The 22986-nt window shown below is 40.5% G+C and overlaps 1 protein-coding gene and 1 non-coding gene across 3 annotated transcripts in view; both read left to right on the forward strand.

The window, feature by feature from the left end:
- Uso1 (USO1 vesicle transport factor) overlaps positions 1 to 22986 on the forward strand; it is a 67456-nt gene that overhangs the window by 42661 nt on the left and 1809 nt on the right. Inside the window, exons 11-23 of one of the 2 annotated variants that reach the window (XM_034508496.2) lie at positions 1531 to 1619; positions 2070 to 2224; positions 3155 to 3366; positions 4715 to 4735; positions 9913 to 10023; positions 10275 to 10393; positions 10528 to 10709; positions 12054 to 12175; positions 15084 to 15222; positions 16432 to 16595; positions 17792 to 17878; positions 19933 to 20031; positions 21333 to 21437. In XM_034508496.2, the coding sequence (XP_034364387.1) occupies positions 1531 to 1619; positions 2070 to 2224; positions 3155 to 3366; positions 4715 to 4735; positions 9913 to 10023; positions 10275 to 10393; positions 10528 to 10709; positions 12054 to 12175; positions 15084 to 15222; positions 16432 to 16595; positions 17792 to 17878; positions 19933 to 20031; positions 21333 to 21437 (1605 nt within the window). The remainder of the gene's footprint in view (positions 1 to 1530; positions 1620 to 2069; positions 2225 to 3154; positions 3367 to 4714; positions 4736 to 9912; positions 10024 to 10274; positions 10394 to 10527; positions 10710 to 12053; positions 12176 to 15083; positions 15223 to 16431; positions 16596 to 17791; positions 17879 to 19932; positions 20032 to 21332; positions 21438 to 22986) is intronic. The other variant, XM_034508498.2, reaches the window with a different exon arrangement.
- LOC117713279 (small nucleolar RNA SNORA57) lies at positions 15732 to 15873 on the forward strand. Its single transcript, XR_004607443.1, has one exon. It is a non-coding gene; the product is annotated as a small nucleolar RNA SNORA57 (small nucleolar RNA).

Below are 22986 nucleotides of genomic sequence, written 5' to 3' on the forward strand. Positions count from 1 at the left end.
GAGAACTAGTTTCTAAGACACTGTCCAAGTTAGAGCGCCTGGGATCCCTGCATCCTCTGGGTTCTTGGAGGTTGGGGACAGAGCTGCCACCCAAGATCTGCTCAGTGCTCTGGCCTAGACCGGAAGGGACCAGTGTTCTGGGCCGGGAGTGACTTCCTGGGTCTTTTTGGTTCCCAGTTACTCCCTGTTTAGGGCGGGCCCTGCTGTCTGCTTACCTAAGATACTGCCTGAGTTAGAGCCCCTGGGATCCCCGCTTCCTCTGGGTTCTTGGAGGTTGGGGGCAGAGCTGCCACCCAAGATCTGCTCAGTGCTCTGGCCCAGACCGGAAGGGACCCAACACACAACTCTTATTTCACTTCTTTCTGGCACGCCAGGATTATTGTATGGAATGTATGTTTAAACTAATGGGATTTATATATAAATACAACATTTGTGAGGCAGGCTAACACTGTAGCCTAGGCTGTCCTTGAACTCCTGGTAGTACTCCTGCCTCAGCTTTCTGAGTGCTGAGGTTACAGGCACAAGCCACTATTCACTGCTGCAGCTTATGCATTAATGTGTGTATTAGCACTGTTTCTGCTCAGCCAAACAGTTCTGTATCTATTGGAAGAGGGCATAGTGTGTGTCCAACTCTGACATGAGCTGTGACTGCATTCTTTCTCACCATGTAGCTCTGTATAACTGTACATCCTGTACTCTGCTCAGCACAGCACACCCTGCTGCCCTCTTGGAAACCCTCCATCTTCCTGCTCCATCCAAGGTGTAGCTCAGCTCTGTTCCTGGGACTTCCTTCCACTCTTCTCCTGTGATCTTCCCTGCTCTCTCCCTTGATTTGAATTCCCTTCTTCCCTGGATCTTATATCTTCTCCCTACTTCTCGATTCTTTGTTTCATTATAAGTTTCCTAAAAGAACATTATCAACAAAATAGGGGGTTTTGTTCTTGTTTTATACGTGAAAATATTATTCCCTTCAGCATTACTGTTGGCTAGGTATGGAACTCAGGATTGAAATCACTGTTACTCACCATTCGGAATATCATTCTGTTATTACTTTGAAAAAATAACTTCAGAGTGGCCAGTTTGAATTTTAATTATTCCCTAGTGAATAATTAGGACATTTTAGAATCCTTTCTTTAATTCTAGTTTTCTGAAGACTACTGATGCTAATTATGGATCTCACCCCCTCCCTCAGTAGTGACCCTTTCCCTTTAGCTGGAGGAGTGGGTGCTCTTCCTTGCTAATTTCTCTCCTGTTTTCAAGTCTCTGGAGCTAAGAATAGCTTTAGCCAGGTGGTGGCACATGTCTTTATCTCCTGGCACTTCAAAGGAAGACACGGGTGGATCTCTGTGATTTCAAGACCAGCCTGGTGTACAGAATGAGTTCCAGGACAGCCAGGAGAACTATGTCTTGATAGAACAAATGAAACAAACAAATAAAAACAAAAAGCAAGCTATAATGTTTTCTTCTTTGGAAAACAGATCCTCCCTCTTAACTTACTCCCCATGTGCTCCTTTGTTTTTCTCTTGACAGACCATAAATACTGTATCAGAAGTTATTCGAGGCTGCCAAGTAAACCAAGACTACTTTGCTTCTGTGAATGCACCTTCAAATCCCCCACGGTAGGAACCAGGAAATGTATAGCGGAGGCAGGAGCATAGTCTCGGGTGTAGTGGGTCTTATGTACACGCTACTTTTTTTTTTTTAAACTGTTTTTTATGTATGTGAGTACCTGTCACTTTCTTCAGACACAGCAGAAGAATGCACCAGATCTCATTACAGATGGTTGTGAGCCACCATGTGGTTCCTAGGAATTGAATTTAGAACCTCTGGTAGAGCAGTCAGTGCTCTTAGCTGCACTCTTCTTAAAGGCCAGTGTGTATTGGGAAATGTATATTTCCGATAATAAAAATATGTTTTTATATAAGATTGTATGCTTCTGGAACTTAATACTTGGTTCAGCTACCAGCCTTTCGGTTGGCAAACAAATCTTAGCCACACCTTCGTCTTTGTGAACGTCCGGTAGTTTATGTGTATGGGTTCCGTTCACTCTTTCCCTTGCACTCTGACAGACCGGCCATTGTTGTGCTGCTCATGTCCATGGTCAACGAAAGGCAGCCATTTGTACTGCGCTGCGCCGTGCTCTACTGTTTCCAGTGCTTCCTATATAAAAACGAGAAAGGACAAGGGGAGATTGTGGCCACTCTTCTGCCTTCCACTATTGATGGCAAGTAATTTAGTTCTAATATTTACATAGGAAAAATCTTTTCAAGCTTATATTTAGACCTTTGCTTGAGTTTTAGCCTAAAGCACTCTGTGACTTCGGGGAAAGCCTTCTGTGGGCTGCAAAAGAGCTAAGACAGACCACACCTGAGTTTGCATTTTCTACTTGTCTCGATTTATTAAAGTGTGAGGGATTCTGGTGTTGATTTGTATGTGGGATGATGTCATTAGAAATGTCACGATTACACATATGCAGTTACACAGGTAGAGTTGTAATCCCAGATCTTGATGTATAATAAACACCAGTTAGCAGGGCTGCTGTTGACAGTGATGAGCACTCTGAAGATAAATCCCACCACTTAGTTAGGCTCATGTTTTGGCCTATTGTTCTGTAATAGAATACAGCCATTACTTACGGATATCTCCAGTATTGAGTTTACTTGAGATGTATTTAAAAGGCTATTTTTATAAAGTTAAAAGCAGTTTGACCCAAGTGATTGGAAACATCAGTGAGTTCATTGTAATTACATAAATATTGGAAGCTGACAAAAGTGTAAGTCTGTTTAATTGTATTTTACTAAAATTACTTCTGTAAGGAAGGGACATAAAGATTTGTTTTCTGTAAATGAAACTAAGATGATGGAGAGTGTGAAGTAATGTGCCAACTGCATTAGAAATGTCATTCTCCACGAAGATGGCTTTTGTATTGTTACCATCAGCTTGATGCCTGCAGTGTTGTGTATATTTCTTTATAGCTACCCTTCTTAGGAGGTGGCTTTCTGTTGTCTGTTTTCCTTTTGTGTTTGAAAGACTTAGAGAGTACATAGGAGTGTTTTATACTGTTTGTGTGTAGAAAATGGTTCTTGGAAACCTCATGAGTTTGGGGTTATCCCACATGCTCAGCATCTAACATTACGTTTCTGTCTACTTGCAGCAACAGGTAACTCAGTCTCAGCCGGTCAGCTGCTCTGCGGAGGTTTGTTTTCTACAGATTCCCTCTCAAACTGGTGTGCTGCTGTGGCCCTCGCTCATGCACTGCAAGGGAATGCCACCCAGAAGGAGCAGCTACTCAGGGTTCAGCTGGCCACCAACATCGGCAACCCTCCGGTGTCGCTCCTGCAGCAATGCACCAACATTCTTTCCCAGGTAAGGGCCACAGGGCTCCTGAGGGGTGAGCGTCAATGACTCAGGGCATGAGCCCCTGGAAGATGCAGGTAGAGAAGGATAGAAAGCACTGCTGAGTTACTACTTCATTGAAATCAGAATGTTTTAAAGCAGAGAAGAAGCAGTAACTATTCTTATAGGAGTAGTTCTGTCAAATGGTTAAGGACTTTATTATGATAAAAACACAAGTTCTTGGCACAAGTCTATTTTGAGTTTTACTTTTTCCTTAAATTATCCAGGGCTCTTCCCTGTCATTTATTTCTTCCCAGTGACTGGGTTAGTAAAGAAGAGAAAGTTAAATGATGCAATTTGTAGTTATGTGCCCCCCTGTTTTTCTCCTGAAGTAGTTGGTCATCCCAAAACAAATAGCAGTCTATTAAATAAACAAAATGTACAGTGTTACTTCCAGTGTTTGTGAGTTCTCACATGCCTAGCAAGATAAAGACAAAAATAATTTAAAACCTGTGTTTCTGCAGCTACTTAATGAGAACAAGTAGAGCATGGTCACCAAGGCTTGGGCATGTCTCTTCCTACATGATTTGCCCATGTCTGCTTAGCCTTCTGAATATTTAATTTAAAGCCATTCTGACTTACAGTGGGGCTATAAAGTTAGAATCCTGACGGAAGCTTAGTTACAGATAAACCCATTGTTCTGTCTGCTTGTCCTAACAGTGGAGGGTCCTCCCTGCCATGCTCCCACTGTGCTGTGCTGTGGTCTTCACTGTTTTTTTCACCACACATTGCACTTTTCTTTGTTGTGAACTTTTTGTTGTCAGTGTTGTTGCTGCTCTGCATCAGAATCTTAATGCTTTCTAAACGCCTTCCACCACTGAGCTGGACCCCCAGTTCCCAGGCCTTTTGGAGCCTTTTTAATAATATTATTATTCATAGAAGTTATAAGCAAAATCTTTAAAAATAACTATAATGAGAGGAAAATTGATGTTTAAATTGCTTTATGTCAGTTTCCAGTTTATCGGTTGTCTCTAAGTGATTAAAAAAAAACTACATTAAATGTTTAAAATCTTTACTTAATGCTTGGTGGTCTCCTGTCACTGTTGAAAACAACTATTTTCATACCAGGTATTAAAAACTCTGTGGCCACCTTAGCTTTGTAAGTGTGCTGCCAGTGATATGAAGGCCTCAAGTGCTGGCTTCTTGACCCTGTAATCGTATGATCACCCTGGGTACCATCTCTATAGCGGGCTATAGCTCTGCTACCGCTAAGTGCTGGCTTAGATTTACGGGGACTAAGAGCATTCTCTAGGGTCTTTTCTGGACTTAGATGATTTAAAGCAATGTTTATAAATAATGTTTGATGTATAATTTGCAGGGTGATAAGATCGACAGACGGGTATGTATACCTGATAAGCTGAGGCCTTTTCTTCTGACAGGCTTCCTCCTTGTCTTGGGTTTTGCAGTTGGTTTTTAACAGCTTGTTTGAAGTTCTGTTCTACTCACATGTGTTGGCAAGTTTGTCTGTCACAGGTGGCTCTCCAGTTTCCTCCCTTTGCTCTTGGCTGGTTACTGAGAACTATGGGAACAAGCACACTGTGTGCCTGGACTCCTTCAGGGTGCTCACACTGTCTCAGACTCGCAGTTTTGGTTCTTGTGTTGTTTGCCCAAGCTTGTTTCTTTATTTCCCTTACAAACAACTTAAAGAAAGAAAGCCATGGTTAGGGATAAAGTGTGTCTTTTAACTAGTATATGAAGGAGGAATGTGTGACCTTCTATTACTTACATTATTTAAAATGTACAATAGCAAAATTTTTGTAATTGTAATGATTTTAAATGAAGTATTATGGAATATTCTGGGTATAATCTATATGCTACAACTACTGTATTGGTTTTATTATCTTGCAAGGAGAGTGTTATTAATAAGTTCAGTTTGGTTTAGTTTTTCTTTTGACAAAATATTTAATCAAAAAGAAAAAAAACAAGTCTGACAAGTCTTCTATCTTTGTTTAGTCCTGTGGTTCAGTTGTGCAGTGGGGTAGTAGTAAGTTAGGTCCAGTCAGTGACTACACTTCATGTGTGAATGTGACCTAGCGTGCACTTCTAACACACACACACATATGTGGCAACTTGTGCCAGCAGTTTCCGTTTCTTTGTTTGTTTTACTAGATGGTTCTAGGGATCAAACTCAGGGCTTTGTATGTGCTAGGCAAGTGCTCTACCAGTGAGCCATAACCTCCAGCCCAGAATTTTTGATATTAAAATATATATTTTTAAGTATAAATGTCATGCACTTAAAAGGCATACATTATGTTTTCAACTGATTGGCTTAAAAAAAAACCACATAAATTGTAGAATATTTTTGTACTTTCAAGAACTTCATCAGTGTTCTTATTCTTTGTTCTTAGAAGCCACTGCTAAAAGTGAATTTGATCCTATGACATAAGAATTACTTATTTTTTATTGCTCTTGAGACAGGGTCTCATGTAAGCCAAGCTAGCCTTGGACTCCCTTTGTGACTAAGGTTGGCCTTAAACACTTGACCTTCTTGCCTCTGCCTCCCCAGTGCTAGGATTATATGTAGACCTATTATATCTAACTTCTAGAATCTTAAAATTCGTGCAAAAATTTAAAATTTTTTAAGTGCCAGCTTTTGTTTACATAAACAGTATAAAAATGAGTATAGGTATGAGAAGGATTTTTGTTTAGAAAATAGAGTTGGGAGAGTATAATAGCTGATATTAAAGATTATTTGCATTAACTTCAAATGTTTTATTTGTGCCTGAGCATGGTGGTACACAACTATAATCCCAGCATTTTGGAGGCAGACTCAAGAAAATCAGTGTATATGTGAGGCCAGCCTTGTATAAATGTGAGTTCAGACCAGCCAGAGATGCACATCAAGATCTTGTCTCAAGCAGACAGATAGAAACAAAAAGGGCTGGTGAGATGGCTCTGCGGATAAAGTGCTTGCCACACAAGCACAAGGGCCTTTGTTTGGATCCCTAGCACCCACATAGAAGCTCGGGATGGTGGTGTGCACCTGTAACCCCACACTGAGGGATTGGAGACAGGTGGAGCCCAGAGACTGGCTAACCAACCAGTCTAGCCAAAAAGATCAGCTCCAGTGAGAGGCTCCTCACTTGACTCCAAAAAGAGGTGGAGAGAGGGAAGACACTTAACATCCTATACACACCACATATGCCACATGTGTACGTGTGTGTACACTCTGACTTCTCCCTCTTAAAAGAAACAAAACATGTCATTGTGTTTATGAATTTATGGCTTTTCTTTCATCTTTTCAACTCTGGTTTCTAATGACTGAACTTCAGAATGCCCCGATTAATACCTTCAGTCTCCTTTTGTAAATCTCCATGGTTCCATGGAGGTTCTGTAGGCTCTGGCAAGAGGTGTGTGCTTGTCTTGTATTTTCTAATCTCTGCTTACATTAAGGAGCTTAACTGTTGTCCTTTGATATAGCTTACAGCTAAGTATTTTTTTTTTTGAATGTCATTTTTCTTTTGACAAGTGTTCTTAACCACTGAGCCATTTCTGCAGTCCTTGTTTTGTATTTTAAAAATCCATCTTTTATGATCTCTGCTTTTCTTTTTCTTTCTTTTTTTTGGGGTTTTTTTTTTTGTTTTTTTTTTTTTTTTTTTTTTTGTTTTTTGTTGTTGTTGTTGTTGTTGTTGTTGTTTTTTTGTTTTTTCGAGACAGGGTTTCTCTGTGTAGTCCTGGCTGTCCTGGAGCTCACTCTGTAGACTAGGCTAGCCTCGAACTCAGAAATCCGCCTGCCTCTGCCTCTGATCTCTGCTTTATAAGTCATTCCTAGAAACACCATCTTTAGGGTCCTAGGGTACTTAACTATAAGTTCCAGTTATGTGAGTGTTTTTACTCTGCCTTTTTAAAAAATGATCTGTATGTGATATAGATCCACTTATCTTTTTAAGTTCTGTTTTATCACCATTACCATCCTCACCACCACCATCATCATCACAGTCATCTGAGTGTGCATGTGTGCATGTCTGCCTGCCTACCGTAGCACACATTCCATGGTATGGTTATGAAGGTTGGAGGACAACTTTCAGGGGTCAGTTCTCTCTTTCTGCCATGAGTTCTGGAAGTTGAACTTGAGTTACCAGGCAGGACAGCATGCTCTTTACCCTGCTGAACCATCTTGCCAGCTCCCACAGAGTTTTTCTAGGCAGCTCTCTAGTTGCCCAGTATTTTAAAGTCTATCTGCAATACATTGGCAGCTGTTTGGTACCTTTTCCACACACTGAGATTCTCATTTGTACAAGTCATTTCTGGACTTTAATTCTGTTGATTTCTGTCTGTGGTCTTCTGTCACCTCATTACTGTTTTTCACAGTATCCTTAACTATTTCCACTAGTTTACTTTTCCATATGATGTTAAAAATCAGATTATTTAGTTCTACGAAAACAAAACTTTGGGAACAGGACTAGCTCAGTATTAGAGCCCATGCCAAGCATGGGTCAGCCCTGACATCACTCTAGCATGAAAAGGAGGGAAAGAAGGAAGAAATCCGTTTGAGTCATTTATGTGTGTGCAGAGCTTTTCCATGTGCAGCATAAATGAATCTGTTGCCAGTCAGTAGCTACTATAAGGAATTATAATCCAGGAGATCCGCAAAACAGCCCATGCACTCAACTGAGAGTGAGTTTTCAGCTTGTCAATTTCTGTAACAGGAGGTTGCAGGTAAGAACAAGGAAAAGTAACATCATGTAAAACTAATATTGATATCTACCTGGAAGGTTGTTTAATATAGTTTAATATCACATATGCCTGAGGGTAGATCATAAGTAGACGAAGACCTCCATAATCTCTAAATTAGAATAATCTGGGGATTTGAAGAAGGGCAGAGAGATAACTCAGTGGTTGCAAGCCCTTCCTTGCCACCAGTCCTGAGGACCTGAGTTCAGCCACTGGGACCCACATGCTGGAAGGAGAGAGCCAACTCCACCAAACTGTCCTCTGGCCTACACACACACACACACACACACACACACACACTCATATACACATATACACACATACACACACATACATACACACATACACACACAGACACATATACATACATACACACACAGTGGCACTTGTTCCACATTCATACTAATAAGTAAATTTATTTTAAATCTAAGTAGAACATTTGAAAAATTTGAAAAGCATAGCAACAGTTAAGTTCATTTCTTGCTTCATTTCTTTGAATAATTATAATTTGGATTCTTTCTGAAAATTCCCCCCAAATGATGCATTATTATGCTGACTTTATTTCAGATTTTGTTCTTTAAAAAGAAAATTAAGGTTATATTATTATAAGTGGGCAGTAGCAGTGTTATAAATAAGAACATTTTACATGGAATCTAACTGTAGTATACTAAAAGTTCAACATCGTACTCTTGTTGGACACAGGACTTTTCAATATTACCTACCTGGTCTTCGCAGCAGTGCAGTGTGTGTAAAGGGCAGGGGAGGAGTCAGATATGGGCGTGGTCAGCTGTGGGCGGAGTCACAGTGGGCAGGGTCATGGTCTTGATGTTAGAGCTGAGCTCCACTAGGTATACGTGAGAGGAGCATGGGCTTGTTGACTCTAGGTTTGCAGCATGACTCTTCATTTTCTTAAGAATAATATGTTCTCATGGAATTTGACTAAATAACTTAGGAGATTCTTTGTTTACATTTTTGTTTGTGATTTTTTTTTTTTTTTTGAAGAAAGGAGAGGGTTTTTTTCCTTTATCAATAACTTGTTTTTAAAATTCTGTTCAAGGTTCTTTTGCACTGTATCTTCCTTACACTTTCATCTTCTCATTAAAATCCCATTTCTTTGCTAATTAATAAAACGATTGAAATATAACTAATTTTTCTGGAACATATTTTTTTATTCATTTTCTAATTTTTTGTACAGTATATTTTGTAGCTTCCCCACGCTTCTTCCAGATCCTTCCCACCACCCTACCCATTCAACTTTATACGGGTTTATTTTTATTTCTAATAATATGTCTTGGGATTGGTCTTTTAAAGCTCCCACACAATAGTTTTGTTATAACATTTTCTTTTAGCACTATTTATTTATTTATTTATTTATACAAGCTGTCACATAGCTCAGGCTGGCCTTGAACTTGATACATAGTCAAGAACAACTTCAACTTGTGGTCCTCCAATCTCCATCTCCCTAGTGCTATAATTACAGGCATGCACCACCACACCTGGCTTTGTTCAGTGCTGAGGATGGAACCCAGGGCTTCTTGCCTATTAGAAAAGCACTGTGTCAACTGAACTGTACTCCCAGCCCAGGCGCCACTGGTTTTTTAAATAACCACTTGTATTGGTGCATATAAATCGATTCTCATTTCTGCACTGTGCTCTTTTGGAAAGTGCAGCTTGTTGTAAACACAAAAATGTATTTTAGTTCAGTTTTTAAAATCTGGCTTTCTTATACATCTCTCTGCTTAAGTTCTTTTAACACAAAAGAAAAGGAGGGGATCTTAGGCTAACATTGAGTTTGAAAAAGTAGTAAATATAAAGTGGTTTCTGCCAACTTATCTATTGCAGGGAAGCAAAATACAGACAAGAGTTGGGTTGTTAATGTTGCTTTGTACCTGGCTAAGCAGCTGTCCTATTGCTGTAACACATTTTCTTCACAACTCAGCCAATGTTCCATTCGTATCCTTTACAGAGTTTTGGTACCATGCATGTAAGTAACTTACATCTTTCAACTTCTGTTGCAACTTTTGAAAATGTTATGGGTATATAATTATGCATGCTTAAGCTGTGTGTGTTTGTGTAGGTTTTTATGGTATGCTGGCATGGAATTTCTTATAGAAAATCTTACATAAGATATATGTTAAATTCAGATTACAAAATAAAATATTCTAGACACTATAAATCACTCAACTCCTTAACAAAGATGTCAGCTTACAGGACAGATTGCAGAAAATCTTGGAGAAGAAGAGCAGTTGGTCCAAGGCCTATGTGCTCTTCTTTTGGGCATTTCAATTTATTTCAACGACAACTCACTAGAAAACTACACAAAGTAAGTAGGGGCAGGATGGCCATCTAGTCATCCAGAGACAGTGGTACATTTTTTTTTTTTTTTTTTTTTGCTAAAGTAAAGTAAACTTATGACTGCAATTTTTAAAGCATCTCATCATATGTTTATCCATGTAGAGAGAAACTGAAGCAGCTGATAGAGAAGAGGATTGGCAAAGAGAATTTCATAGAGAAACTAGGATTTATTAGCAAACATGAGTTATATTCCAGAGCATCTCAGAAACCCCAGCCAAACTTTCCGAGTCCAGAGTACATGATATTTGATCATGAGTTTACAAAGCTGGTGAAAGAACTTGAAGGTAAGATGTGAAAATTTGTTATGAGCCAACATCATTGTGTGTGTGTGTGTGTGTGTGTGTGTGTGTGCATGCGCGTGTGCATGTGTTTTGGGATGCCCATGAGTGATAAGCCAGGAAGTTCATCTGCAGCACACAGAAAGACTTTGGATTCTTAAAGATGAGAAAGAGTATTGCATGACTGTCTTGAGTTAGGCTATTTTACTCATTAAATCCTAAAAATTAAGTCATGTTTACAATGCTTAAAATCAAACTGTGGGTAAATAGGTGAATGGTAAAGCATGTACTTCAGCGCTTGAGCTTGAGGCCCTGTATTTAGTCTGCAGAAGCTCAGGAAACCATTTAGTGCAGTTTATGTAGAGGATTTTTTTTTTTTTTTTTTTTTTTTTTTTTGGTTTTTCGAGACAGAGTTTCTTTGTATAGCCTTGGCTGTCCTGGAACTCACTCTGTAGACCAGGCTGGCCTCGAACTCAGAAATCCGCCTACCTCTGCCTCCCAAGTGCTGGGATTAAAGGCATGCACCACCACTGCCCAGCTTTTGTAGAGGAATTTTAATCCAGAAACATGGCTGCTGGCAAGAGATCACATCCACAGACCACCTAGGTCTCTGAGATCTAGCTGGAATGCAGACATGCCCTGGATTACAGTAAGGTCTTGTTGGGAAACAGACACACACTTAGTACACATCCTTAATTCCAAACGATGCTGTCTAATTGAGGGACAGACACAATGGCAAGTCAGAGAAAGATTTGACAGAATGAGTCAGAGCTAGGATATGCCCAACTCTCATCAAAGGAAAGAGGCTATTTAAGCCCAGAGCAGAGAGAGGTGGAGTAGAGTTCAGTTGAGTCTGTGCAGTTCAGTTGAATGCATTGAGTTCTGTTTGCTTGGTACAGTCAGTCCAGTTGAATTCATGAAGTTCAGAGGCAGGTTTTTCAAGCACAGCAATTCGGTCAAAAGCCAAGAGATTCCAGTTTGGATCAGTCAGCTTGGAGAGGTGTTTGAGCCGGAACAGCTATGTTGAACCAGCCAGCAAGAGTTCAGAAAGAGCTAGACAGGGTGAGTTTATTCAGCAGTAAGTCTGAGATGCTAAGATGTGAGTCTCCAGGTTAGCAAATGGAGACTGGAAGCTGAAGCCTTCAAGGTCCAGGCTTACAGAAGATGAGATTGTAATGGAAGCTAGAAACTTCTAGGCCTAGGTCTAGGGATAGTTAGTACGGAGAAAGAAACGCTTTGAGATCAGCCTAAGCCTTGTATTTGTACAGCTTGAGTAGGCTCTCATCTCATCCCTATGAGGACATAAAAGCCACATTTACATTTACAGTTTAAATATGTTTTGTTTTACAGGTGTTATTACCAAAGCTATTTATAAGTCCAGCGAAGAAGATAAGAAAGAGGAAGAGGTAAAGAAAACCTTAGAACAGCATGATAATATTGTGACTCACTATAAGAATATGATCCGTGAGCAAGTAAGTACCAACAAATTGTCCTCTCTTGACTGGCAGCAACTCTGCTTGAGGGAAGTCTGCTTCTTGACATTTCAAATGTATGAGGGATACAGAAAATAAACTTCATTGTTTTCTAATGCATCTGTGTATTAAATTGAGGGACTTGCTTTGTGCAAGGCACTGTGCAAGATGCTATAGATGATGGATCAGATGGGGTCTCTTGTTGGAGTCAGGGTGGGATATCTAAATGATTGTGGCATGTATGTTATACCATATTAAGCCTAGTGCTAGAGCTAATCAAAGGTGTAGCAGCACCCAGGCTGAGTTCTGAGAGAGCCTAGGAATACACTCTCTATAAGACAGCCAAGGAAGAGCAGCTCTCAGGAGATTGCATACAGCACAGTAAGTCTGCTGTGGCTGCCATGAACCTAGAGCAGCTTCTCGCTGTGTGAAGGAGACAGTTGGTGGGAAAGCCAGGAAGGAGATCATTGTGGTGGGTCAGCTAGGGAAGGATGTTGGTCACAGTCATGACAATGATGATAGTGACTTTCTCATGTTTGCTGTGTTCTGTGAACTCAGTGTCTTTTTTAAAAGATTTATTTATTTATTTATTCATTTATTTATTTATACATGTATATGTGTGCTCTATCTTCATGCACACTTGCATGCCAGAAGAGGGCACCACATCACATTATAGGTGGTTGTAAGCCACCATATGGCTGCTGGGAATTGAACTCAGGACCTCTGGAGAGCAGTCAATGAGCTGAGCCATCTGAACCATTCAACCATCTCTCCAGCTCTCAGTATCTCTTACTTCACAGCATCCCTACAAGTAGTGACTAACTATATTCACTTTAGGATAAATGGGAAGTCTATACCTTTAATGAATTCTCCCAGCATCTCCCAGTAATTGTTAGAACAGAAGTGTATATGCGTTAGTGAAAGTGTGTCATATGGCAGGGACAGACTTGAGAATGTGGGAACTGAAGATAAAACTTGTGGGACTTGGTAATGTTTCCCTACAGGTATCAAAGTGCAGAAAGAATAAGTGTGATCCCCAGATTTCTGTGTTGGGTGGTTGAGTACGATTGTGGTAGACAGGCAGTTCCATAGAGAAGGTGATGAGCTAGACCAGAACTCATTTTCAGTGTCATCAGTTGATGCTTTCCTTTCACAGTGCTAGTCATTGTCCTTTACAGACCTTGTATTGTGCACCTTAAACCCTGTTGCATCCTTTAAAATGTCATTCAGTTTCTTATCATGGTATATACTGTGATAGAATTTGTAAAGGATTATATAGTATTATCTCAAAAATTAGATTACTGATGTCATTAGAATTCTAATGTTGTAAAGAAAATGTAACAGCAGATATGGGGTATGTTTACCTTCTTATCTGTATGATTTTTTTTTTCTTCCTCACAATATATATTATTGAGATTGAAAATTTACAAGTGACAATAGAATTCTTGGAATTTGTCCTCAATTTTTCAATGTCCAGCCAAATCAATAAACTAAAATCAGTCAGTATCTCTGTTCAAAATTTGAGTCATCAAACTGTCCCAGTTATGGATTTTTAAATCCATGTCTTGGTTCAAATACAACCGTTTTTAGTTTATGAATATAGTATTTTTGCAGTGTGGCGTGTACCTTACATCTGCGTCTGATAAGTACAGTTGGTTTAGAAAGAGGAAAGGGTTCTGACATAATTACTGACTTATTTATAAAATGTTAATTTTATACATTCTCACAACTTAAATCCTATCAGATAATAAACATCTAAAACTGTAATAATGTTTATATCATTTGAATGACATTTGAGAATTCATCCTAAGGAAATTCTCTAAAATGCAAGAAAAACTGTTAAATGAATATTTATCATTTTGAAAAATATAAAAACATTTATATAATTTAAATGTGTTAAAAAACATTTAATATAATTTAAATCTACTTGATCAGGTGTTGAATGAGCATTAAAAATTATGGCCTTATGGCTGAAAAGATAACCCACGAAGAGCAGGGTTGGGATCTTAGCACACACATGACTCACCAGGTGCTCAGTGCTCCTGTAACCCAGCTTTGAGCAGAACAGAGTTGCTAGGACTCGTGGGCTGTCAGCCTAGCCAAGAAGACATGAGCCATAGGTTCTGGGAAAGACTGTCTCAGAGGAATAGGCAAAATGTGACAGAGGAGGACACTGGGGCCCTCTTGGCTTCCATGTGCACACACAGAGGCACACATATGTACTTGAATACACATACAAACACAAATAAATACAGTTTTTAAAACTTATGATTATAGAAGCTGTATAGTAGTGTGGACAATTAGTAAGCTCTCTGAATGTTCTAGGTTTATATAGGAACTGACAATGGCAAGTTTAGAAAACATGCTAGACCCTGCTTAGAGCCAGATTTCTTCTTCTTTTTTAAAATTTATTTTTATTACATTTAATTAAGTGTTTTGTGTCTGTATATGGCTATGTGCACATGAATGCAGGTGTCCGTAAAGGCCAGAGATATCAGATTCTTCTGACATGCTCAGAAGATAGAACCAATTTGTACAAATTCTCCTCTTCTACTCATGTGCCCATGCACATAAAACAAGTAAATGTGATAAATTTAAATAATATAGCTGCATACATGTATCTTCATTTACTAAGTTTTCTACGTAGTTTGGTATATATTTTTTAAATGGTTTCGTGGCCCCAGAGTGAGTGAGGAGCAGGCTGTGCCATGGTGCTCGCTCGCCAGCAGAGCCCTGCTTGAAGCATCTACGTGATGACCAGCTTTGTTCATGTTCAAATCCTAATGCTTCACTGTTGATTTTGGACACATTGAGTGTTTTAACATACTGATTTTTTTTTAAAGCCCATGTATTTTATTGTGTACCTGTTATATGCAGTGAGAACATCTGACTTGTGTCTGTTTCACAGGACCTACAACTGGAGGAACTGAAACAGCAAGTCTCCACACTCAAGTGTCAGAACGAGCAGCTGCAGACAGCAGTCACCCAGCAGGCATCTCAGATTCAGCAACACAAGGATCAGTACAATCTCCTCAAAGTTCAGCTCGGTGAGTTTCTGAGTCACTCTGTCTTCAGGAGCTGGACAGAGAGATTCTCTGTGGACTGCTTGTTCTCAACTGTGATCACTGTGACTAATACTTAAGTTAGAACTTAGTGTAGGATGGTAAGTAGCTAAGAGTAGATCATTCCAATATAAAGTCCAGTTTGTGTCTCTCTGCTTGATTGGCTGATCTGGTGATTGCTGACCCTGGTAACACACTATGTTTTGATTCATTACAAGCTCCCCAGATGATATATCTTATATCATTATAAGATTATTTGAGATTGACTGATAACAGTATTTCAGTTGCTTCAATTCCAGAGTTGAAATATAGCATCCATGTCATCTGAAAATTAAATGAAATAATAGATATGTAAAACTCTAATTTAGTCTCAGGTAGACAGGTAAGAGTTTACATTCCTCTGTTTTGAAGGGGTGTTTTCTCAGCTGTCATTCTTGTCTGTGTTTGTCCATGGGCATCTGGGTGCTGCTGGGTCTGGGCCTGACCTGGTAAGCCCTTCTTTTCCTGGTGGAGACCAGGCATGTAGTCCTGCTCCCCGTTATGTTTGAGGCAGAAGGAAAAGGCCTTCTTAGCACCATGTCTTCAGTGCCTGTGGCCTCCTCTCCACCGGCTCTGTCCCTCAGGTCTAGGATACCAGGAGGGAAAAAAGGATTCCCATTCCTGTCACTTTTTTTCTGGGTGCTGGGTCTCCAACCCTGGGCTCTGTGTGTGTGGGAGGGATGCTGTACAGTAAGTCACACTACCACCCCATGTGTTTGCAGGGAGCATCGTCTTATAGGCCTGTGATGATAATGCCAGGTACTGAAGAGTAAGAAATTGATTTCTGTGAGGGGGAACTAACATTTTGAGAAACAAGTTTTTCTTTCTTTATAACAATAATTTTTTTGTTAGTTAACCCATGTGGATAGCTGTTCCTCTGGGAATCTTTTTTTAAAATGGATTTGACTTCTCTTATGCTTACTGTCAGAATTGGAATTAAAGCTGCTGTAATTCATAGTCAAAATCACCAAACCATACCATTTAATCAGGACCCTTGAACCAATGAGCACCCTCAGCCATCAGGAGCTCCCTGCCAGTTTCCCAGTTAAGGAGACATTCTCTGGGTTCTTAGGTGATATTGTATTGTAGTCTTCTAGGCCGAGGATGAAAAGCTTGACTCGTGCCAGCTTTCCCCAGTGTTGTGATGTTTAACAGGAAAAGACAGTCACCATCCAGGCTCTCACAGTGACGGGGCTCAGGTGAATGGCATTCAGCCAGAAGAAATCAGTCGGCTGAGGGAAGAGATAGAAGAGTTAAAAAGTCATCAGGCACTCTTACAAAGCCAGCTAGCTGAAAAGGACTCATTGATTGAAAATTTGGTAAGTAAATGTTAAAAAAAAATGTAAATAAGTGACCAAAAGTAATTCTCATCATCTTACTTGTTGGTTTTTCTGGGTTTGTTTATTTGTTTTCTTTTTTTAAAAGATGTATTTATTTGTTTGTTTAATGTATGTGAGTACACTGTCACTCTCTTCAAACACAGCAGATGGTTGTGAGCCACCATTTGGTTGCTGGGAATTGAACTCAGGTCCTCTGGAAGAGCAGTCAGGGCTCTTAACCTCTGAGCCATCTCTCCAGTCCCTATTTGTTTTGTTTTAAGACAGTCTTACAGTGTAGCTCTGGCTGATCTAGAACTGATTATGTAGATGAGGCTGGCCTTGAACTGTGAGAGCTGCATTGAAAGTTAGGTACCACCATAGCCAGCCCAGTGGTAGTGGTGGTGTTTTTGTCAGGCTCAGCCATCTCAGGGTGATCTTGAATTCCTGATTCTCCTGCCTTTTTTTACCTTCCAAGTGCTGGGATCACAGATGTGTGCCCACATTCCTGGCTTGATGCTTCTAAACCCACTGTGTAGACCATGCTAGTCTTGAACTCACAGAGCTCTGCCTGCCTCTGCATCAGCTCATTTACATTTTGATTTTTTTCTCTTTAGACAGGGTCTCTTTATGTAGCCCTGTTTTTCCTGGAACTTGCTGTGTGATCTGCTCAAACCACCACACTCAGCTTGGTTTTTACTATTTCTGTATTTATTTATTTTCTTATTGATGGGGATTATTTCTTTTAAAAATAGTTATAGTGTGGTTTTAGACACTTGTTTATTTGTCTTTGTTTCGTTTGCAGTGTGTGTGTGTGTGTGTGTGTGTGTGTGTGTGTGTGTGTGTTATGCAGACATGGGCATGGAAGCCACAGAGTGGAGGTCAAAGACAGTTTTCAGGAGTTGATTCTCTCCTTTGTGTGAGTCTCAGCACAACATCCCATTGGCAGGCGTGATGGATGGTGCCTTTATACAGAGCCATTTTGATGCTCCTCATACTTAGTATAGGATACAAGTTCAAGTACATGTTTAGATTTCATGAATCACTTCTGAGGCTCTAGAGAGCTGTAGACAGCGCTCTGTTGAAATCAAATCTTACATATAAAAATTAAAGTCTTTATGTGCAGCCCTTAGAGAACTTCTGCTTTGATTACCTTTCTTTCCAGGTTTAATTTCAGTTTATTTCTATGTTAATTGTAGAAATCTCTGCATGCGGCTAGCATGAGTGAACAGGCTTCAGCAACATGTTCATCTAGAGATCCCGAGCAAGTTGCGGAGTTAAAACAGGTAATATTCCAGCTTGACCCAGTTTTGTGTTGTCTTGTTTCTGTACCAGTAGAATATCAACACCTTGAGCATTATAAAAATTGTTTTAATTTTTTACATTTATTCATGTATTTATCTTGTGCTATAAATGTGTGTGTGTGTGTGTGTGTACACAGCTTGTGTTGTAAAGACCACATCTGGAAGTCAGAACACAGCTGCAGGAGAGTTGGGTCTCTCCCCTTCCCATGTGGATCCTAAGAATGAATTCAGGGTCACCCACTTGAGCCATCTTGCTAGCCCAGCTTCTTGTTTCAAAGTTTCCTTCTTTCTCTCTCCTCTGTCATCCTTCCTTCTTTCTGTATTATAAAGGAATATATAGTTATTAGAAAAGAGAAATCAGAAACTAGGCTGTGCTGCTGTGCTACCTAGAGTCCCCTTCAGGAGTCAGCAGGCTCCCTCATACACATGGCTGTCTGAGGCACACCCACACTGTGCCTGTGTCACCAATGTCCTTGCGTCTTAAATCTGCAGAAATTTTTTTTATTTTTATGTGCTTCAGTGGTTTGTGTGTGGGTAGGAGGTTTTGGTTTTGTTGTTATTTTGAGTCAGGGTCTCTCTATGTAGCCCTGGCTGTTCTGTAACTTGTTATGTAGACCAAGCTGGCCTCAAACTTACAAAGATCCTCTTGCCTTTGCTTCCCAAGTGCTGGCATTAAAAGTATAAACCATGTACCTGGCAAATATACAAGTTCTTTAAAATGATGGCTTTATCTAGCAACATAGGGGTTTATGTATTCTGTTACATATTATAAAATGCTGTGTGGGGGTCTCCCCACTCTCATGGATCATTGGCCGGATGGTCTACAAGGGATGTGGGTTTGGAAGCCCCATAAGCACTTATGGCGAATGACCACACTAGGACCTGCTATCACGAGCCAGATCAACTTTACTTTGGGTGACTTAAGGTAATAAAGTTTTGGGGGATTGAGAGTAGGAACATCCAGGAGGAGAAAAGGTCATTGGCTGAAGGCTTTGGGAATCTTAGGTGCTGCCTGAACAGGTTCTTATCAGGAAAAAGGAAGTTGATCCTATAATCTGATTGAAGCTACATGACATTCCTCTGGTAGAAGCACATTTGGGGACTTGGAATTCCCCACAGAATATCAGAGAAGCCCTGCAAATGAAGGGAGTCTCCCATATTGTGCCGAGCCTAGAGGCTATCTGGTCATGATAGACTTTGACCTTAATTAGCAGAGTTTTCCCACACTGTGTAATGACAGGGGAACTAGCTCAGTATGTAAAAGTGCTTGCTTAAACAAGCATGAGAACTTGAATTTGAATCCCCAGCACCAGTGTAAGAGAAAGGCAGACATGTTGTCATGTGCCTATAAGGCAGCTGGACCCTAGAGATGGCTGTCCAGTCTAACCAAAGCAGCTCCTGGATCAGTGAGAAGCTGTCTCAAAAGTAAAGTGGAAAGCAAGAGGAGGCTACCCAGTGCCGACATTCACTATGGCCCCTGACCTTGAGCTGGCCTGCTTTGAGTTGCAGACACCAAGCCTGTAGGCTTGAGCCAGGTGTAGCGAGGCATGAGTTTTGGCAGGGATCTGATGGCTCTCTCATAAATAAGACTTTGAACCAGCCCTCAGTACTTAAACCTCATTACATGTTCTTGTAAGCATAGCTAATGGTACCAGGAAGTTACAGCTTCCATGTAACTCAGATACCAGCTTTGCTTTCTCTGTGGTCAGCCTTCAGGTCTCCCAGGTGGGTTTTCAGTCACCAGTGTGTTCTCCAGACTCGTTTTCTCCATTTTCTTGTCCCTATGCCTACCTGCCTGGCTGGCTTCCTTTCTTCCCATTATCCCTTTAGGATGTTTAAGGTGGGAGGGGGAGGATATATAGGATCTCAAGAGTCAACAGGGATGGATATGTGTTTCATTCTCTATCTTGATAAATTCTAAAACTTGGACATGGATGAGTTTTGAAGATAGTGTCAAGAAAGGATTGCCCTGTAAAAGAATATTTCCTTAATGAAGCTACACTATTCCCACCACAACTTACTGTTCTTGGTTTTAGGAACTAATAGCATTAAAGTCCCAGTTATGTTCACAGTCTCTGGAGATCACTAGACTCCAGACAGAGAACTGCGAGCTTCTCCAGAGAGCAGAGACCTTGGTAAGTCCCCCTCGTCTTCCCTTCCAAAGGCAGCAACACAAAGATGATCTGTTTTCTTGGCCATTAGCCAGAGCTCAGTGACAGAGGCTACCTGGGAAGCCTTTTCTTTCTTTTTCTCCTTTTCATTTCTTTTCTTCTTATTACTGTGTGGATTTATTTATTTAGTGACTGAATGGTTTATTTCACTGGTGTAGCATCCTGTTTCCATCCCTTCACATCCAAGCTGATAGTGTCCCTGCTGCTGTAAACTTGTCAAAATCCCATGCACGGCCAAACCATCACCCAAGAAAGCCCTCTACAAATACCTCGCCTCTGTCCCTGGGGTCTGCCGAGTGTGGTCACTAACAAGGTGGTGCAGACCCCTCATGGTTTCCACAGAACACACTTCGTCGTGTTTTGCAATCTAGGTAGGCTGAAAGTTTCAAAATTTTATTTTTACTTACTCATTTGTAAATTTCTCTTTCCTCTTATACTTTCCAATAAACACAGAGAGAAAGGAGTCTGCGCTGTAGTACTTTGTGTAGGAACATCAGCTATAGAAGTGGTTCAGGTTATGTATATAACTATGCCAAGCGCAGTGATAACTGTGAGGTAGAGCCCAGCTTGGGCGACGTTACAAGACACATTCTAACACAGGTACACGGACCGGCAGACTGGCCAGTCAATTGTTCTGTGCTCTCAAAATACAGACCACATGCTGTCTTTTCCCTAATTCCCAACCACGGGCTTCCCATTTCTCTCTGACTTCACCATGCATTCTCTGCATATATGTGCACAAAACTAAAATATCCTTCATAACCCTCTTTCCTTTATGAATTCTTTTCAGAATTCCCTTAGAGGTTCATATTCCTGTCAGTAGTGTCTTTGAAGTGGCTTAAGCCTCGTCTGATACTCACACAAAACTGCATTCCTTGTCCTGCTCCAAAGCCACTGTCACACCCTTAGGAGGTGCTGCGTCAGTCCCCACTCTGGTGGGGACTTTTATAGAGAAAGGGTGGGTACTGAAATTTTCAATTCATAGAACACTTAAAATATGTATTTCACCAAGTGACGGCATTGGATTGGTTTCAAGCCTGAAGTGTGAGTCTCTGCCATTGGTGCCTGCTCTTCCAGTGTGCCTTGTGCCTTGTCGTCCTTGTGTGCTGATGGTGTTTAGTGCCTCCTCACAGTGAGACAGCTCCTCTCACATAAATACAGGAGTTTTATTTTCTTTCATTTGAAATAAAACTTCAAAAGTGGCAAGAAGATACACACACTTACAAAGTTTGTATCATTTGTGACTTTCAAATTTCTGTTTTCAGGCAAAATCAGTTCCCATAGGAGAGAGTGAGCATGTGACTGCTGCTAAAACCACGGATGTAGAAGGAAGGCTGTCTGCCTTGCTGCAGGAGACCAAAGAGTTAAAGGTTGGTTGTGGTAAAATTGCTATTGATTAGACCTAATATGGCCTAAAGTCCAAACTTTTGTTTCATTTCATCTCTGAACTTCTCAGGCTTAGAAACTGAAAGTTAGGGTTTTTTTTTTTTCTTTCCAAGACAGGGTTTCTCTTTATGGTCCTGACTGTCCTGGAACTCAGTCTATAGACCAGACTGGCCTCAAATTCACAGGAATCCACCTGCCTCTGCCTACCAAGTGCTGGAATTAAAGGTGTGTGCCACCATGCCCAGCAAGTTTTCTTATCAATGTCAGTATTTAATTGTAACAAATTAAGGGTAACAGATTTGGCTAATGCAAAAACCACGTATAGCCAGGCATGGTGCAGTCCTAAAACTGAGGCATGAGTTCCCAGCCAGCCAGGGACATGTAGTGTTAATATTACAAAAGACAAAATAGTATATAGACTTCCTTGGGGCTGAGAAATATTGTGACAGACATGTCAGAATAAGTAACATGAAGAATCGGGTAACATTCATAAGTAAATCATGAAGAAAAGTATGAAAAAGGAAGATGATATATAGTTACACGTTTCAGATTGTGTTTAAATTATTTATGTTGTTTTATTTGAAACTGTTCATTTACTTCTCTGAATGAAATGGATTTTTTTTCCTCTGAGTTTTGAGTTCTAATTCTGATGCTTACCATCTTCTGTACAACATATCTTCAGGGTTTGGGCAGGGGTGGCTAAGTAAAATTAAGGTTTTTACTGTCTACTCAATTCTTCATTGTGGCTTTCTTTGCTAAGTAGGCTACCCTGCTCATGTTCCTGGGTGTGTGTGTGTGCCTCATGTGCCCAGTTGCTGCAGCTTTAAGCACCTCAGACTCAACAGTTGTTACAACATATTAGTTATCTTCACAGCACTGTAAGCAAAAGCCCCAACAGAGGGGACTTAAGGAGCAGAGGGTTAATTTGGGTCACAGTCCAGGTGACACAGTTCCTAATGGCTGGGAAGGCATGGTGTCTGTCAGAAGCAGCTCACAGCTGTGTGTGGTGGCCAAACATGGGCAAACCAAGAAAGGACTGCTCCAGACAGACCAGTACCATGCCAGCCCAGTCAGTCAACAGGTTCTCCAGCACAGGAGGATTAAAAAGAAAAAAAGACAATTAGACAACATTGTAGCATGACCCCAGCCAGTTCTGAGGCTGAGGCAGGTTTATTTTTTCTCAATCTGCTTTTATACCATTTTAATTACATGTAAGTATTTAGGTCAGTTCTAGATTGAGGACCTAGCAATACAATAAATGCAAATAGGCAAGGAACAAGTAAAGCAATAAGTCTCAGGATCACTGTTTCTAAGGGCTTGTCAGGATGACCAAAATATCTGAGCCTACTTCTCTGCCCTAGCCCACAGTCACAGTCAGTGCCTGAGGCCTAGTTCTTTGTTCTAGCCTAAGATTTAGATTCATGCCTGAACTTACTTCCTTGTCATGGCCCAATGTCAGATTCCTACCAAGCGGCCCCAAAAGCTCTTCACAGACCAGAAACAGGCATCACTCTGAAGACTACTGTGGCCAGT

Source organism: Arvicanthis niloticus, chromosome 7 (assembly GCF_011762505.2).
Source record: "Arvicanthis niloticus isolate mArvNil1 chromosome 7, mArvNil1.pat.X, whole genome shotgun sequence".
Taxonomy (NCBI): Eukaryota; Metazoa; Chordata; class Mammalia; order Rodentia; family Muridae; genus Arvicanthis; species Arvicanthis niloticus.